Source organism: Heloderma suspectum, chromosome 2 (genome assembly GCF_057233095.1).
Source record: "Heloderma suspectum isolate Gila_16-S chromosome 2, 16-S_ref, whole genome shotgun sequence".
Classification (NCBI taxonomy): Eukaryota; Metazoa; Chordata; class Lepidosauria; order Squamata; family Helodermatidae; genus Heloderma; species Heloderma suspectum.
The window spans coordinates 61,543,580-61,561,659 of record NC_139459.1 but is presented as its reverse complement, the minus strand read 5'-3'; the positions used below and the strand labels follow the sequence as shown (position 1 = coordinate 61,561,659).

General features: G+C 39.9%; 1 protein-coding gene across 36 annotated transcripts in view; it reads left to right on the top strand.

Moving 5' to 3' along the window:
- Positions 1 to 18,080, top strand: part of ARB2A (ARB2 cotranscriptional regulator A) — a 362,761-nt gene that overhangs the window by 184,371 nt on the left and 160,310 nt on the right. For 4 of the 36 annotated variants that reach the window (XM_084833681.1, XM_084833688.1, XM_084833687.1 and 1 more), the window contains one exon: positions 1,274 to 4,131. The exons of the other annotated variants lie outside the window; for them this stretch is intronic. In XM_084833681.1, coding sequence (XP_084689807.1) covers positions 1,274 to 1,495 — 222 coding nt within the window. In that variant the 3' untranslated portion in view covers positions 1,496 to 4,131. Of the gene's footprint in view, positions 1 to 1,273; positions 4,132 to 18,080 lie in introns of those variants that run through there. 36 annotated transcript variants of the gene reach the window in all.

The window sequence follows — 18,080 nt, the reverse complement described above, 5'->3', positions numbered from 1 at the left end:
AGTCTGTGTTTTCCTCTGCTTATATATTTGCAAAAATTAAGCATGATATTCTTTTTTAACCAGATATGGACTCACAACTGTCTTTCCTTTGCATGCCATGGGTGTATTCATTCTTTTTTCCTTTGCTTATTGGAAGATCTCAAAGAATCCACTAAGTGGATAGATCAGATAAGTAACTCATAATACTCCTACCACAGACTTGAACTAAAAAGAGAGAGAGAACTCAGGTTACTGGTTAATAGAAGACAGTTAAAGATGTAATACAAAACAGCATACAGAAAAATTATAAAAATAAATAATTTGTGTTTGAGGCATCTTTCCTGCTCAATCCACTGAAATTAATTGATGGTTAGAGTAATTACAAGTTTCATGCAAATGCATGGAACAGACCCCTGATAGGCACATTTGGTAAAGAAAAGCACCTTTTGGATGGAACCATTTTAAGAGGATAGAGTGCTTCTGCATCTGGTTGTGTTTCTGCTCTTTCCCTAAGATGGGTGGGGATACATTTTTCTGTCGATATTTTCTGCGTTACCTCAGTTGAAACCTGCCAGAGTCTACATTCCAGAGATAAACTGGGCAGTCAGAGCCAAAAATGGGTGAAGTTACAGATGTGACCCTTACCTTTGTTCAGTACGCAACAAAAATAAAGACGTTTACATCCAGACATTCTCTGTCCCCAACATGCACAAGGTTCCCTCCCTCAGCTTTGTAGTTATGGGGTAGAGTAAATAATATTAATTATCCAGTTTTATTTGGATAAAATAATGTATGAATTCTGGCTGCTTTAACATTCTATGGGGCAAGTGACATAAAGAAAGATAGTCTCCTCCCATATATACCTGCCCAGACCATAAGACCATCTTGAGCAGCCCTTCTCCAGGAGCCCCCACCAAAGGAAGTGAGGTGGATGGCTACAAAGAAGAGGGCCCTTTCTTTTGTGGCACTCCAGTTGTGGAATGAGCTTCCCAGAGAGTGCTGTTTTCAGTGTGAGGTGAAGACCTTTTTATTTTCCCAGGCATTTTAGTTTTTCATTTTCTGTTGTTTTAAATCTGTTACTGTATTTTAAATATTCACACTGCTGCTAGGTTCTATTTGGTTATTATTTTTGTTTTATACTGTAGTTTTAAACCTTCTAACTTTTATATTCTTTTTTATTGTGTTGTATTTTATGGTTTTAATTGTTGTGAACTGCCCAGAGAGCTTTGGCTATTGGGCAGTATAGAAATGTAATGCATACGTACATACATAAAAGTATATTACTGTATTTCAGCCTTCTCCATCCTGCTACCCTCCAGATTTTTTTGGACTTCAACTCCCATTAGCTCCACCCAGCATGGCCAATGGTCAGGAATATGGAGAAATGTCATCCAAAACATCTAGAAGGGAGCAGAGTGGGGGGAAACTGCTGTATGTTACATTGTATTTGCCTTGCCACCAAACAGTGTACATGTTAGGGAAGAATAACTGCCTTTCCTATGGGCATCTATTCTAAAGAATAAGAACTGTCTTTCATACCAAGCAGCCCAGTAACTGGTCTCTGCCAGTTGACCTCTTTCCCCGTTTGTCCAGTCAAATTCCAGGAAACAGGATGCTCAAGGAAGGAACTTCCACGTGGCTGGTGCATGGTGGTCTTTTTTATTTTTTAACTTAAACCTAAAGGCAAAGCGAATTAAAGCAGCCTCTGCTCTCCTTACAGAGCAATGTTGCTGAATGTAATTCAAGCTTGTGGCTATGTATGGAAAGAGGTGAGGAAATTTTTAAGGGGACCCCTGCCAAAGGAAATAAAAAAAAGTTTACTGCAGACAACAACCCACAGCACTACTTTAAGACAAAATAGCGATCCTTCATGGATCACTGCCTTGTTGTGGCGAAGGGGCTTGCGTAACTCAGTGAAGCCATAAGCTATGCCGTGCAGGGCCACCCAAGATGGACAGGTCATGGCAGAGAGTTCTGACAAAATGTGGTCCACTGGAGAAGGAAATGGCAACCCACTCCAGTATTCTTGCCAAGAAAACCACATGGAACACATCACAAGGCTAAAAGATTTGACTCCGGAAGATGAGCCCCTCAAGTTGGAAGGTGTCCAATATACTACTGGGGAAGAGCAGAGGGAATTTCCAAGTAGCGCCAGAAAGAGTGAAGTGGCTGGGCCAAAGCTGAAAGGACACTCAGCTGTGGATGTGTGTGGTGGTGAAAAGAAAGTCCGATGCTGTAAAGAACAATATTGTTTAGGAACCTGGAATGTCAGATCAATGAATCAAGGTAAGCTGGAGGTGGTCAAACATGAGATGGCAAGATTGAACATCGACATCTTGGGAATCAGCGATCTAAAATGGACAAGCATGGGCAAATTTAATTCAGGTGACCATCATATCTGCTACTGTGGGCAAGAATCCCTTAAAAGAAATGGAGTAGCACTCATAGTCAACAAAAGGATGAGAAAAGCAGTACTTGGGTACAATCTCAAAAACGATAGAATGATCTCAGTACGAATCCAAGGCAAACCATTCAACATCACAGTAATTCAAGTCTATGCCCCAAGCACTGATGACGAAGAAGCCGAGGTTGATCGGTTCTATGAAGACCTACAACAGCTTCTAGAACTACAACATCAAAAAAAGATGTCCTCTTCATCATAGGGGATTGGAATGCTAAAGTAGGAATTCAAGAAATCACCGGGATAACAGGCAAGCATGGCCTTGGTGTACAAAATGAAGCAGGACAAAGGCTAAAAGAGTTTTGCCAAGAGATCACGCGGATCATAGCAAACACTCTTTTCCAACAGCACAAGAGGCGACTCTACACATGGACATCACCAGATGGTCAATATCGAAATCAGATTGATTATGTACTTTGCAGCCAAAGATGGAGAAGCTGTATACAGTCAGTAAAAACCAGACCTGAAGCTGACTGTGGCGCAGATCATGAGCTTCTTATTGCAAAATTTCGGCTTAAATTGAAGAACATCGGGAAAACCACTAAACCATTCAGGTATGACCTAAATCATATCCCTGATGAATATACAGTGGAGGTGAGGAATAGATTTCAGGGATTAGACCTGATAGACAGAGTGCCTGAGGAACTATGGACGGAGGTCCGTAACATTGTTCAGGAGGCAGCAACTCAATCCATCCCATGAAAAAGAAATACAAGAAAGCCAAGTGGCTGTCTGATGAGGCTTTATAAGTAGCTGAGGAAAGAAGGGAAGTGAAAAGGAAGGGAGAAATGGGAAGATATATCCAACTGAGTGCAGTGTTCCAGAGAATAGCAAGGAGAGACAAGAAGGCCTTCTTAAATGAATAATGCAAAGAAATCGAGGAAAAGAATAGAATGGGAAAGACTAGAGATCTTTTCAAGAAAATCGGAGATATCAAGGGAATGATTTGTGCGAAGTCGGGCATGATAAAGGACAAAGAAGGCAGGGACCTAACAGAAGCAAATGAGATGAAGAAGAGGTGGCAAGAATACACAGAAGAACTATACAGGAAAGATCTGAATGTCCCTGATAGCCATGATAGTGCGGTCACTGAACTTGAGCCGGACATCTTAGAGAGTGAAGTCAAGTGGGCCTTAGGAAGCATTACTAACAACAAAGCCAGCGGAGATGACAGTATTCCAGCTGAGCTATTTAAAATCCTAAAAGATGATGCTGTTAAAGTGCTGCACTCAATATGCCAACAAATTTGGAACACTCAACAGTGGCTACAAGACTGGAAAAAGTCAGTTTACATTCCAATTCCAAAGAACGGCAATGCCAAAGAGTGTTCATACTACTGTACAATTGCGCTCATTTCACATGCCAGAAAGGTTATGCTCAAAATCCTACAAGGTAGGCTTCAGCAGTATCTGAACCGAGAACTACCGGAAGTACAAGCGGGGTTTCGAAGAGGCAGAGGAACTAGAGATCAAATGGCTAACATTCACTGGATCATGGAGAAAGCAAGAGAATTCCAGAAAAATGTCTATTTCTGCTTCATTGACTACGCTAAAGCCTTTGATTGTGTGGATCACAACAAACTGTGGCAAATTCCTAAAGAGATGGGAGTCTCTTTAAGAATTCCTCTTAAAGAATTCTTGCTGCCTCCTGAACAGTGTTACGGATCTCCGTCCATAGTTCCTCAGGCACTCTGTCTATCAGGTCTAATCCCTTAAATCTATTCCTCACCTCCACTGTATATTCATAAGGAATATGATTTAGGTCATACCTGAATGGTTTAGTGGTTTTCCCTACGTTCTTCAATTTAAGCCGAAATTTTGCAATAAGAAGCTCATGATCTGAGCCACAGTCAGCTCCAGGTCTTGTTTTTATTGACTGTATAGAGCTTACCACCTTACCTGTCTCCTGAGAAACCTGTACGAGGGTCAAGAAGCAACAGTAAGAACCAAACATGGAACAACCGATTGGTTCAAAATTGGGAAAGGAGCACAATATACAAAGGAGCTGTATATTGTCGCCCTGCTTATTTAATTTATATGCAGAGTACATCATGAGAAACGCCGGGTTGGATGAATCACAGGTCGGAATTAAGATTGCCGGGAGAATTATCAACAACCTCAGATACGCAGACGATACCACCCTAATGGCAGAAAGTGAAGAGGATCTAAAGAGCCTCTTGTTGAGGGTGAAAGTGGAGAGTGCAAAAGCTGGTTTGAAACTCAACATTAAAAAAACGAAGATCATGGCATCTGGCCCCATCACTTCCTGGCATATAGAAGGGGAAGAAATGGAAGCAGTGACAGATTTTACTTTCTTGGGTTCCAAGATCACCGAAGATGGTGACTATAGTTATGAAATTAAAAGATGCTTGCTCTTTGGGAGGAAAGCTATGGCACACCTAGACAACATAGTAAGAAGCAGAGACATCACCTTGCCAACAAAGGTTCATACAATCAAAGCTATGGTTTTCCCAGCAGTAACGTATGGCTGTGAGAGCTGGACTATAAGGTAGGCTGAGCACCGAAGAAGTGATGCTTTCAAACTGTGGTGCTGGAGAAGACTCTTACGAGTCCCCTGGACTGCAAGGAGGTCAAATCAGTCTATCCTAAAGGAAATCAACCCTGACTGCTCATTGGAAGGACAGATACTGAGGCTTAAACTCAAATTTTTTGGCCACTTAATGTGAAGAGAAAAGTCCCTGGAAAAGACCCTGATGCTGGGAAAGATTGAAGGCAAAAGGAGAAGGGGACGGCAAGGATGAGATGGCTAAATAGCATCACCGATGCAATGAATATGAACTTGAGCACACTCCGGGAGAGAGCGGAGGACAGGAAGGCCTGGCGTGCTATGGTCCATGGGGTCACGAAGAGTCAGACACAACTTAACGACTGAACAACAACAACAACAAGCAATCCTGACTAGCAGCAGTTGCTCCACTCCTAGTACGTGAGCCTCAGCAGGAAAAACAATAGCTCTAGCAGCAGCAGCAGGAGGAATATTGAAGAGTACCAGCTGCTGGGGAGCAACAACAGGAGAGAGAGAGAGACCTGGTTTGCATGACACAACAACCCAGCATGGCTAGTTAGCCATGGTGGATTGTCATGCTGTGCAAACCTGGTGTGGTTTCTGCAGGGTGACTTCTTTTTCATGAATGAGCCACCCTGAAAACCCTTAGCTTGTTGTTGGGTTGTTCATACCCACGGATGCTGCTTGTGACGTCTGAACCTGGCAGGGCGACTTCATCATAGGTTGTCAGGAATAGCTAGAAACCCACCTGGCAAGAGCAGCAAAAAACCCTGTCACTCCTCACAATCTCACCAGTGTTGCCACCATTATCTCTCATCCCCTCTCAGTGCCCTCTGCATCATGCTCCATTCACAATTTTTAAAAATTTATTTTTATTCCTGTGCAAGAACTTGGCAGGAGTGAATGCCCACTGCTAGGAAATTTGCATAGTTTTCACCTCAGTTCCATTGCTCTGTCTTGAAATTTGTGCAATTGTCCCCTCCTTTTTACTGCTCCGCCATGAGATGTGTGCAATTTTCCTCTTAGTTTTACTGCTTTGCCATTACATTTGTGCAATTCCCCCCTCCATTTTACTTCTTTGTCATGACATTTGTGTATGTAGCGATCCTGCTCACTGCTCTGTAACCCATATGTATATGTGGCAGCTAGCAATGGAGACCAGTGGAGGGTAGCAACAAGCACGGGGGAGGGGGAGAGCTGAAAGTAGCTGGTGACTGCAGGAGAGAAAGAGCTTTAGGGGTAGGTGTTCTTACTTCAGTAGGACATGAAGCAGCCTTTTAAAAAAGGTGTTCACTAGCAAAGGAAGGGCCCAAATGGATGATGAAATTGACAAAGTCATTGACAGGAGGGGGGATATCTGTATGCTTGGCTAAATAGCAGACAAGCCGGTCTTGCAGTCTTGTGCAAGCGTGCAAGATCCTGATTTATTTATTTTTTTAAGATGTGGCATTGCCTCAGAAAATTAATTCCATTTGGCAATTTGATGAGGAAGGTGGGGAGTTTCCCTCAGCAACCCCAGCGGACAAATAGCTGAAGGGCTGCCGACATAGGGATCGAGGAAACAAAGTGTTCTGCTGCAAAGGCACCTGGGATATATGCTAGGAGCCGGCAGGAGGACTGAGGGGGAAAACAAGCAATGGCAAGCCACAGAGCACGTGATTGTCTGTTGGGTTAGTGAGCAAACAACCAATCCATGGTGGCTTGTTCTCCAGGTGGCTTAGCATGATGTGGGAAACTGCTCAGAGAGATGTAGCTGCCAGAGAGAGAGAAGAGGAACCAACTGATTGAGTGTGATCTGGGAGTGGGATGCAAATTAATTGAAGAATATCTTTGGGATGATTTGGAAGGGAAATTGACTCACCTTCTATGTAATTATTTCTACATTTTTATCTATACATATAAATTAGCATATGCAAATTTTATGTAAACATGTGTCCTCTTTTGTCCTCTTTGGTGGTGCATATTTTCTTTTATTGACAATGCTTAAATAGCTATCCTGTCAGTATTCAACTTATTCTGTAGAGGAGAAAGTAGACCTTCTAGACACACAAATGCTTGTACTTCTAGACAAAGAGATACAAACTTCTTATGTAGGGAAAAAGTATATGCCCTGTCTTTTATTATGTGGGAAATTCAGGCCTTTCCAGAAAATGCAGAGCCTTACAAAAACAGTGCTTGAGAAGGAGAATATGGGATGTGAGATTATGCCCTAACTATGGGTGTTTTACACTAGCAATTTCAAACCTTTCTAAACTAGTGCAGAAACATCCTGTAGTAGTTTAAAGTGAGTAATTTACTGAGGATATATTCAAATGAAGCTCAGTAGGAACATGTCCTCAATAAATACTAAAGTAACTACAGCCATAGTTGCTAGTATAAATGCACCAGTTATATTGTAAGTTTTAAAAGTCATTTTGGTTTTGGTTTCATAATGGAGATTATGAAACCAAACTTTTACATGTACAGAGGATAATCCTACATATTTTTAATACATTGACTCCATGGTAAATGAAATGAAGCTGATTAAAAAATAGATGTTCCTGCTGTACTTGTTTGCAAAACTTTGGTAATGTACCTATCTGACACAACTCAGCAATGAATAATAAAAATGTTCATTTGTCATATGATTTTCCAGTTTTTCCAGTGTTGGAGCAAGTTTTCCTTTTTCAAAATGCAAGATGTTAATTGTGCTATTGCTGTACTGTTTATCCAACTATGTATTGTGAATCATGGATAGAAAAAAGAATTATTGGTCTAGCATTGCAAATATTTGGCTGACGTGACCAGCTGTAATTTTTACATTTTATCATCTGTTGTAACCAGAAAAGATTTCCTGCTCAGTACTATTCATAAGTAAGCAACGAAAAGACCATATTTTTTAAAAGATTTTATTAATGCTTAACGTTTTAGATGATCAGTATGATATCCCTGTTCTATTACAATCTTTGATGTTTTTAGCAGACTGTTGGTGAACATTTTAAAGAGTTACCAGGAAATATACTGGCAAGAGATATAAAACTTTGTATTTGTTAATTTTTAATTTAAAAAATAAAAATGCTTGCTTGAATAATTAAGGTTCAAAACAGTTTTGAACTAATGCTCCCCCACCCCATCTCTTTTCAGTCTGGCTTGAGATGGCATAGCTAACAGATGACCAATGTGTCATTCCCATTTTGCTTGTTTCTCTTGTCATGCTGGTGGATATTTCTCCACTTTTGTTCTACTTTAATACGAAGCACACAGATGTTTCAGAACATAATTTGACTTCTGACCTTGGGGCTTCCAGGGTCAGGGTACTCAGGGCCTGTGAAATTATCAAAAGCAGAGCTAAAAAAAATTCCTCATCTTAGTAAGTAAGCGGTAAGTAAGAAGTTAAAAAGGAGCTTTGTCAGATAGACAAGATGGTCTCAGTAAGGGTCAGCTCCTGCAGTCTGCTATCTCTGCAGGAGGTGTGTGCATGGGAGGAAGAATATAATATATATACCGGTGTCATATCTATCACACATGCAAAACTAGATCTGAAGAATGTATTTAATAGAAGAAGACTTGGATTTAAGGGAAGATCTAAATGTACTATGATAGAGAGTTTTAACAATGTGATTAATATATTTGTTTGCTGTAGCTATAGACAAACTTTATGTATATGCCAAACTGAACAATTATTAAATCATCTGTTGAAATACTTCACTTTTCCCAAATATTATTTTTCTCTGCCCTTGATACAGTTAGAGATGTTTGTTGATATAATATATATCTTTATATAATATATAATATTATATGTATATAACATAAACAAAAAGAAACTACAGTGATTGTAGTATTTTTAAATAATTTCGCAAACAAAGACAGTATTTTCTAATATTTTGGTGCTACTAGGAAATGCTCATGCTTTGCTCTGCATAAAACTCAATTCAAATAACAGATTTTTCCCATTTCCTCTCCTCTCAGTAGCCCTTCATTATGGAAACGGAACCTCTCTCATCAATACCATCTGCATAGCCAGTCATTTACCCGAAACATTCTTCGCTCTCTTTGTAGTCCTCTATCTTTTACTCTTTATAGTCCTCTCTTTTTAGTCCTCTGTCTTAAAAACTATATGTTTGAATGTATTGTATATCTCCCAGAAAACTTAGGTTATTGGGCAATTAAAAAGTACAATAAATAATTTTAAAAAATATTTATAGGAAGAATTTCCCTAGTTGTATACCTCTGATACAGCAAACAATATTCAAGAGATGCCAAAGGGATGGTGGAAAGATTCCTGTTTCCAATTGGCATGATCATGCTTTATTTTTCTGGACAAGAGTACATGATTGGTTCTCACATTTGTCAGAAATTCACAGAACAATTTTGTCATAACCATTTTTCATACTTAAGGGATGTGTTGTGGAAGGAAAGTCCTTACAGCTTCAAGGCAGAGGATCTCAGGGGCCATGATTGTTCTCTGGTTCTGCAGTTTGGGACTGTCTGTGTCTACCACTACACCCAGGCCTGCAGGACAAGAGCTATCAGTTTCTTTGGCAGCCATTCCTTCCACAAGATCAGAAGGAGAAGCTAAGGCCAATGTCAGAGCTGCAGCAGCTATGTAATCCTTTCTGCCTTTTTGAGGATATTACTATAACTTTTGAGCATCTAGGCAGTTATTCTGTATCATCTTGCCCTACCATTGTTACTCATTAGATATATTTTCTTGAGAAAAGTAGTAGCCCCTACTTTCTTCCCATAACTCTGTAGCCTTCAGACAGACATAGGGTTCCAGTGGTGTCCGTCTGCCAGTGGAACAGATTTCCCTCTCCTCCTTCAGCCCCTTGCATACACATCCAAATCTGCTCTGGTGGGTTAGGCAGATTCGGAGGGCGTTGTGGAAGTGCAGGGGAGAGGAGGAGAAGAGGAAGTCCTTTTATGTGAGCAGAAGTCTGCTTGAATGACATCAGAGAGCCAGTGGTTAACGTGTTGGACTGGGACTTGGAAGATTTGGATTCTAGTCCCCACTCGGCCATGAAGTTCATTGGGTGACTTTGGACCAGTCACTGACTTCCTAACCTACTTCACAGGGTTGGGAGGATAAAATGGAGAGGAGGAGAACCTTGTAAGCTGCCTTGGGTTCCTTGGAAGAGGAGAAAGGGTGGGATATAAATGTAGTAATAATAAAGATGATGATAATAATCATAATCATACTGAAAATAAAAATAATTTTAAAAAATTGGATGGAGCCCATAGTTTTGTTGACTCACCTTGCAATGCAACAAAGCACGCTGTATAAGCTTTTAATATTTTCAGTCTTTCTACTTTGAGAGTGAGAATTTCGATATTAAAATGTACCTCCTTCCTTTCCTTATTGGGAAAAGACTTTGCCCATGTATGCCTTGATGGGGGCCAGGGAATAGTCTTGGAACATCAGTTGCTGCAGAAATGCTGAAGCAAATCAGCTATTGGCCTGATCAGTCATCTGTGTGGGAGATCACCGGGAGGCCCATAGAAGACCTATGTAAGAGCAGAATATATATGTAAGAAATAAATATTTGTTAAAAATAATAAAAACATTAAAGATGTATTCCTTCATTGTGGTTTTCTAAACAATGTTGTTAGTTAAGGCCAGTTGCTTAAGAGCTGAGCTAAATTTTTGTAAATCAAAGCTATCGATCCTCTGTAAGCTTTGCCGCTCAGTTTCAAGTTAATTAAAATACTAAATTTGAACTACTAGGTTCTACCATCTTATAAACAGGCCTTGTAAGACTTTTGCTTTGTACTATCTAGTGGCTTAAGTTTAACAATATTTCTTAGGCCATTTACTGGCAAAGTAAGCAGGAGGTCCCTGTATTAGAACTTTCAAAATTGATCACAAGACTTGAATCAACTTTCGTTGTAAAGTGTAGCAACATGAAACATCTTAAATATTTTTACTTTATCATATGATCTTAATGTATGCAGACACTAAAATACCCATCTCATTATTTATTTAAAATATTTTTTATCCCACTCCTCAGCCAAAAAAGGTTCCCAGAGCAGCTTACAAACAATCAGCAAAAAAGACAGTCCCTGACTGCAGGCTTACAATCTAAAAAGACACAACACACAAGGAAAAAGGGATGGGAAGGAAGTGGTAAAAACAGACTTGCCTTTTCTGTCTTGTCTCTGTGTTCATTGGTAGTTTGTCAGTCAGGTAATAGGGGCAGAAGGTGGAAATATTGATGGGACAGGGGTGAGGAGAAAACCCTATTGTGAGTTTTAGAGAAAATACAGTGAGGCTATACTCCATCATGCTGTGAAACAGCCCAGAAAATGCTCTCCTGTTATTGTACTGAAAAGTAACTAGTATTCTCCTGCCTTTCAGTGTCATGGACTGCAAAATACATAATTGAATGTGACTTAAAATGTGTGGAAAGTTTCATCAATAAAAATAGAGTTTCATCAATAAAAATAACTTCTTAGATTTTTTTATAGCATGCTATGTAAGAACAAATAGTGGGGAAATGTATCATAAGGTACACTAATTAAAAGTTTGTCATTAAACATGCTCCTAATAGATGCTTAGAAGTAAATTAATGTTCTCAGCATACAGTACTAAAATAGATTTATATCATAGTATTCTTACAATACATAGATTCTCAAACTGTATCACATATTTTAAATATTTTCCTGTATACTGTCATTGAAATAGTGATGATTGCTAACCCCACCACTTGCTTTTCCTACCAAGAAATGGCATAGTTCTAATTCTATTTTTAGCTATTATTACTCTGAAGTATGTAAATCAATAATGTTAAAAACAACTTCACATGGCATAGTTAAAATTATTTTTGTATTACCATTGATATACCTACTTTAAAGGGTTGACATAAACAAAAAAGAAAGGTCCAGTCCTCAGGAAATTAGAATCTAGGTTTATAGAGTGAGAAACAGCAAAGCAATCAGTGTGCACAAAGGAAGTTTTTATTGTTTGTTTATTTAAAATATGAATATCCTGTCTCACACTTAGGCTTAGTTTCCAGTGGGGCTATCTTATATATGTCCCTATCCAAGGATGAGAAATGAATTAGTACTTTTAAGAAGGTTCCAAAGCACTCCATGGTGAATATCTGGAGTCTTTCTTTAGTAAGCAGATGTCACCCATAATGCCAACAGTTCCAAACAGCAGCAGGGGAGTGGGGACATGCATGTACTAGCTGTGCAATGACTGATGAGGGAAGGAGAGCTTAGTTCACATAATGAATGCACTCTGATGTCATAGTTATGTAGAAGTATAGCACATTGGTTTGGCCTGTGTAGGCTCTGCACAGGCACAAAACTGCAGTGCTTGCACTGAACAGTGTAGGCTCTTTACTGCTCCTCTTCTGCCCAAAGTGGTGGCTTTGAAGTGCAACATGCAGGTAATATTTATCTCTTGTGTTGTAAATCTTTATGGTTCCCATCCAGTTGTGCTTCTCAGTCTTTGATTTATAAACTTGAAGAATAGAGTTCATTTAAATGAGGGACAATCTGGGACATAATGGGTTGAAAATAAGAATATCAAATTTTTAATATTCAATAACATTGATCGATATTTGAAGGAGAGGGTTTAGTCCATGGAGACAGTTTTCATTGCCGGATATAGCTCTAGAACATCATAAGAGAAGGCAGAATGCCTTTCCTACTCTATTATGGCCAAGTTGTCAGAAACAGTAGATGACATGCTTAACCTGTTTCTGGACTGTACCACTTCAGACTGCAGGTGGGGACTTGTATTGTTTGAACACACCTCATACAAAAACATTATCTGAATACAGAAAACTAAATGTCAAGGAGAGAGCTTCTAGGAAGGAACATAGGGACATAAGAAGCTGCTGTATACTGAGTCAGACCAGTGGCCCATCAGACCCAGTATTGTTAACACTGACTAGCAACAGCTCTCCAGGGTTTCAGGCAGGATTTTTTTCCAGCCCTAGCTGGAGATGCCAGGGATTGGACTTGGGACCTTCTGCATGCTAAGCACATGCTCGACCACTGAGCTACACCCCCTCCCTAAATCTATTCTAGCATAGATTTCTCCATGACACACTAGTTTTCTCTGTGTTGGATTTTTTTTTTTTATGGTGAACCATTCTGCCATATGGGCTCTCATCTAAAGGGGACCACTCATGATGTAAGTTTACCACTTCATCTAATGTTTGTAGGTATTAGGCCTAAGTAGCCACTGTTACATTATACATCTGGGGTCAAGTCCAGTATACATAACAGGCTTCAGCTCCAAGTTTTCCTCATTTTAGTAACCAAGGATTCAGAACATAATAGAGATTAGAATAGCTTGAAGTATTTCATGATACGAGGCATGGTGTTGGAACTAAGGGGATTTATTTGTAAGTGTAAGTGGTATGCTGCAGGAAGAGGAAGTAGTATTGTAACAAAGTGGATACTAGAGAAAGCCCCTTCAATGTGTGTAAGTGCTTGAATATGCTTCTTGCTTCCTCATTGAATCCCACCTTTGGCAACACTACAACTGAGGTTGTTGTGCAAGCTGTCCTAGTTTTTGGAGGCAGTTCATTAGGTGGTTCATGGGGCTGGTGTTTGAAAAGGGATTGGAACTCAGGTAATTAGCTAATTTGCTGTCTGTAAAAGGCTAATAGCAGTGGTCTAATTCAGTGACCTCATTTTGACATAATACTAAATAACAGATTTAGCATAGGGGATTGAGCCTGGGCAGGACTTATGTTAGCCCCCCCCCCCCGCATCCATTCTCCTCTAGTGCAATTGCAAGGAAAGGATTATTTTAAAGTAACCACAATGAGACTTGGTTTGTCTCCAGTTTGTCTGAACTGGAACAAACTGTGGTGAATTTGTCCAAAGAAGCCAGGATTATAAACCACCATTTGATGCTGGCCCTCTTAGACATACCATAACTCCAGTTTGGACATAATGACAAACTGCAGCTTTTTACAATAAGACAGCAAATGTTTATGATTTCCTAGGAGCCACCCAGGCTTATTCCTGTAGGAGTAAATTGTGGTTTGGTTACATCCAAATGAGGCCATTATGAGATAATATATGTTCATATGGTCCTTTCTTGTTGGGTTCAAATGATCAAATTTGCTTTCACTGTCAGTTAATGAGCAATGCCATTGACACAATTGCAGGCAAATCCACTGAAACAGAAATGTCTGATGAGGATCAGGCTTCATGAAGGCAATGAGGATCAGCTAGGCAAATCAGAGTTGTACTGACAATGGAAATGATGTAAGAAATATGTGCATAACCCTAAAATCTAGGTTCTTCCTTTAAAAAAAGGGGGGGCAATTCAAAAGTAGATGGATGACACCAGTCATTGATTGGCTCTTTAAGAAAAAGGCAGAGAAAACATGATATTACTGCTGTAGTTGTCCCACACTGATCCACACTCAGTGTGTCCACAGGTTGATATTGTTTCTAACCAGAGATCACGGGGACCTAAACTTGAAATCAATTTTTAAAAGCATGCTAAACCTTTTTAAAGGTTTTTAAAAATGTACCCAGTAAAATGTACCCAGTCCACTCTACCTCTTATTTAGTGTTGCCTAGCTATTTGAAAATATTGAGTAATTTAGATTTGACCTATGTGTTATCTACCAATTAACATAATTATAAAAACACTTTGTATAAATCCTTAAATGCTGACTTGATAAACCTATTACATAAGAAGCTGAATTGTTAACCATACTGCCGTGTGCAGTGCTCTTATATCTAATCCTCTACTGAGAAGTCTTTTATGGCACAGATATGGGAGGAAATTAATGTAGTTCTGATAAAGCTTGACTGTATTCTGTTAAGATTAAAGTGTGAAAGAGAATGGAAACCTCTTTTTCCAGTCTAACTTCCTACTGTTATATAACTTGTATCAAAGAAAAAAGAGATGACTCCTGATTTTAGACTACTATATCCCACATTATTTATACAACTTAGTTTTATGGACATGATCAACGGTGTATGTTAGCCCAGTCTCATTGCCTTATGTGGAACTGCACTAGTTTATATTGATGGAGGATCTGGCCCTATGTCTAGTTGAGCATTTCTTCTTCCTATGTGAACACATAGGTGTACATCCATCATAAGGGGGATTACAGGGAATGGGAGGGCTATGTGACCTATATAGTCATGTCATTCCCCCTCTCTGTGCCATGCATCTTACTTGTGCTTAAAGTTAGAGTAACTTACATGGCACATAGGATATATGAAGTATGCACGGACTTCCCGTTCCCAAAAATATTCCCACATGTTGCCTTTGTGCATATCCATATGCTCATGTCAGGGGCTGAGGGGAGAATGCCCCTGTGTGACTTCACCATGCACTCCTCTGAATTGGGTTGTAAGTGGATTAAATTGTACTAGCTTGTTTGTAATAATTTAAAAAGAAAACTAAAAAGGTGGTCATTAGGATTCCGTCTGGTAATTTCTAGTTGGTTCATACAACCTCAGGATACAGACAATTTGCTTGGAGAGGTGAGATCCACCATGTATGCTCTAGATCCTTGCCCATCCTGACTTATTAAGCTTGCTAGGTAAGGGCTAGATAATTGGGTCATAGAGGTAATAAATGCCTCATTGTGGGACAGGGAGGTTCCAGTGGCCCTGAAAGAGGCCATGGTGAAACCCCTTCAGTTGACTCAAGTGATCTGAACTACAGCCTGGTATCAAATCTATCTTAACCTGGTGGCAAATCAGCTCCAGCCTTTTCTTGGAAGGTGATTTAGATCCTTTTCAGTCTATCTTCCAGCTCAGTTTTGGAACAGAGACTGCTGTGCCCTGGTATATGACCTTCACCGGGGGATTGCTGAGGAAGTGCAACCTTGTTGATTCTTTTGGACTTCTTGCAGGCTTTTGATACCATTGACCATGGTATTGTTCCTTACCAGAAAGAAAACAGGTGGGAGAGATATTGTAATTGCTGCCGGCATTACCAGTATGAGTAGCTCAGTTTACATGTCAAGCTTGATCATGTGTACATGTCAATATTCTTCATAAGGAGAAAAAAGCAGATTGTGTGAACTACATTTGTACAGTTTTGGAATATTCAAAGTGTTTCACATACAGATCTTCTATTCCTTACAAAAACCCTGTATATAGACTAGTATTACTATACCCTATTGCAGATGAGGTTGGCTGAGATTGAGAGAGAGTGGCTCTCAAAGGCCACCTATTGCATTTATGGCAGAGAAGATTCAAACCAGGGATTTCCTGTTTTGAAGCTTAGTCTCTTAGCCACTATTATTTATTTACAACATTTATACCCCACCCTTTAGCCAAAAAGGTTCCCAGAGCAGTTTGCAAAGATAAGCAGCATGACAGTCCCTGTCCACAGGCTTACATACAAATTTAAGACTTGACACACAAAGAATAATGGATAGGGAGGGAGGATTTATATAATTAAAATTATTTTAAAAGCCTATTAGAAGAGATAATGATGGTGACAGATTACTTCCTCTTCTCTCCAGCTTACAGGGCAGCTGGTTGGAATGACCTCTGTGAGGGGAGGAGGGCCCAGTCCCTGTTCCATCAAGCAGAAGCCACAGGTGGGGAAGGTGATGGTGGCAGATCACCTGAATGGCTTCTTCTTCCAACAAAGCTGAGCCTAAATAGCAAGCTTGACCAGGAAGGTTATTAGGGGTCAGGTTTTGTGACATGACCTGTTCTGGCTTGCTGCTGAGAAAGAATCTTCTTGCAGGTGAACAGTAACTAGCCAGTGTGGTGTAGTGGCTAGAGTGGTGGACTGGGAGCCGGGAGATCCAGGTTCTAGTCGCCACTCTGCCATGGAAGCTCACTGGGTGACTTTGGGCCAGTCACAGACTCTCAGCCCAACCCACCTCACAGGGTTGTTGTTGTGAGGATAAGATGGAGAGGAGGAGGAAAATGTAAGCTGCCTTGGGTTCCTTGCAAGAGGAAAAAAGGTGGGATATAAATGCAATAAATCTTCAATACAAATGGAGAAGGTCAACAACTAAGATTTAGTGGCCACTAACTGTATTGTGTGATGATAGCGAGGCTTACAACTTGATCTGTTTGGAGAGACTATTACTCTGAACATCTTTTCCAAACAATATATTCTGTCACCCAGTTATGAAGGTGGTACAACTCAAATGGCAGGAGGTACAAACAAATGTTTAATATGTCATTAATTTTTAACTAGCCATATTTTTCCTAGATGTGATCTTGGAACCAGCAAGTTTTTATTTTCTTTTGCCAACTACAGCTCAGCTGAAAATGTACTAATTGTTTTAATTTCCTATCGTATAAGTAATCTAGTATATGCAGTCAATACGGTTTCCTTGTAACAAAACTGTGTCCCATCTATTCATCCATTTAAGAATAGTCTGCATGGAATGCAAAACTCTGCACTTATTCCTTCAGCCCATTGATTCCTCACCTATTCGTAGATTTACTTTCTATCAGGAGTTGGGTTCTGAGCATGAGGATCTAACACGTGCTCCATCACCAAGTGCTAGCCAAAGGAAGGTACTATAAGATGACCAACCATATGCACAAAAAGCCTTCCTGCACCTCAGGAAGCCAAAGCAAGTTGTGTTACAAAGCTTGACCCCTAAATAGCTTCCTGGCCAGCTTGATATTTGGTAGAAGCAGCAAGAGGACCTCAGTTTCTTGCTGGTCACTGCTGCAGTCTCTCTTGACTTGGCTATTTCCAGCCTTTCATTTCCTTGCTCCCTAGACCTTGCCATGACTGCTATGGGCAGGAGCTGGGTCTGGAAGTATCAAATGTATTTATTTTGTGAGGCTCTACCTTGTAATTTATGTATTTCTCCCTGTTCGTTTTTTAATTGAAGTAAGGAAATTGTTGTGTAAGTGTTGATACTTGCATGGTAAAAGGGTCAGATATTTGATTATTTGCTTCAGTCACATCCTGCAGTTGTGAACACATTCTTTTTTTCATGGAGTTAGATTATCAAATGCTTTATTTAACACGGAAAGAGTATGATGTCACTGACAGTATTAAGCCATCATCTTGTGTCAACACTGACAGTGTTCTGTTTCAAAAATTTAGAGATCTGCAGATAAATTACACAAGGGCCCAATCTGAGCATGGCTCTGAATGCCAGTTGCTGGAGAATAATAATGGGAGAAGGCTATTGTCCTTTTGTTTTACCTGTGAGGT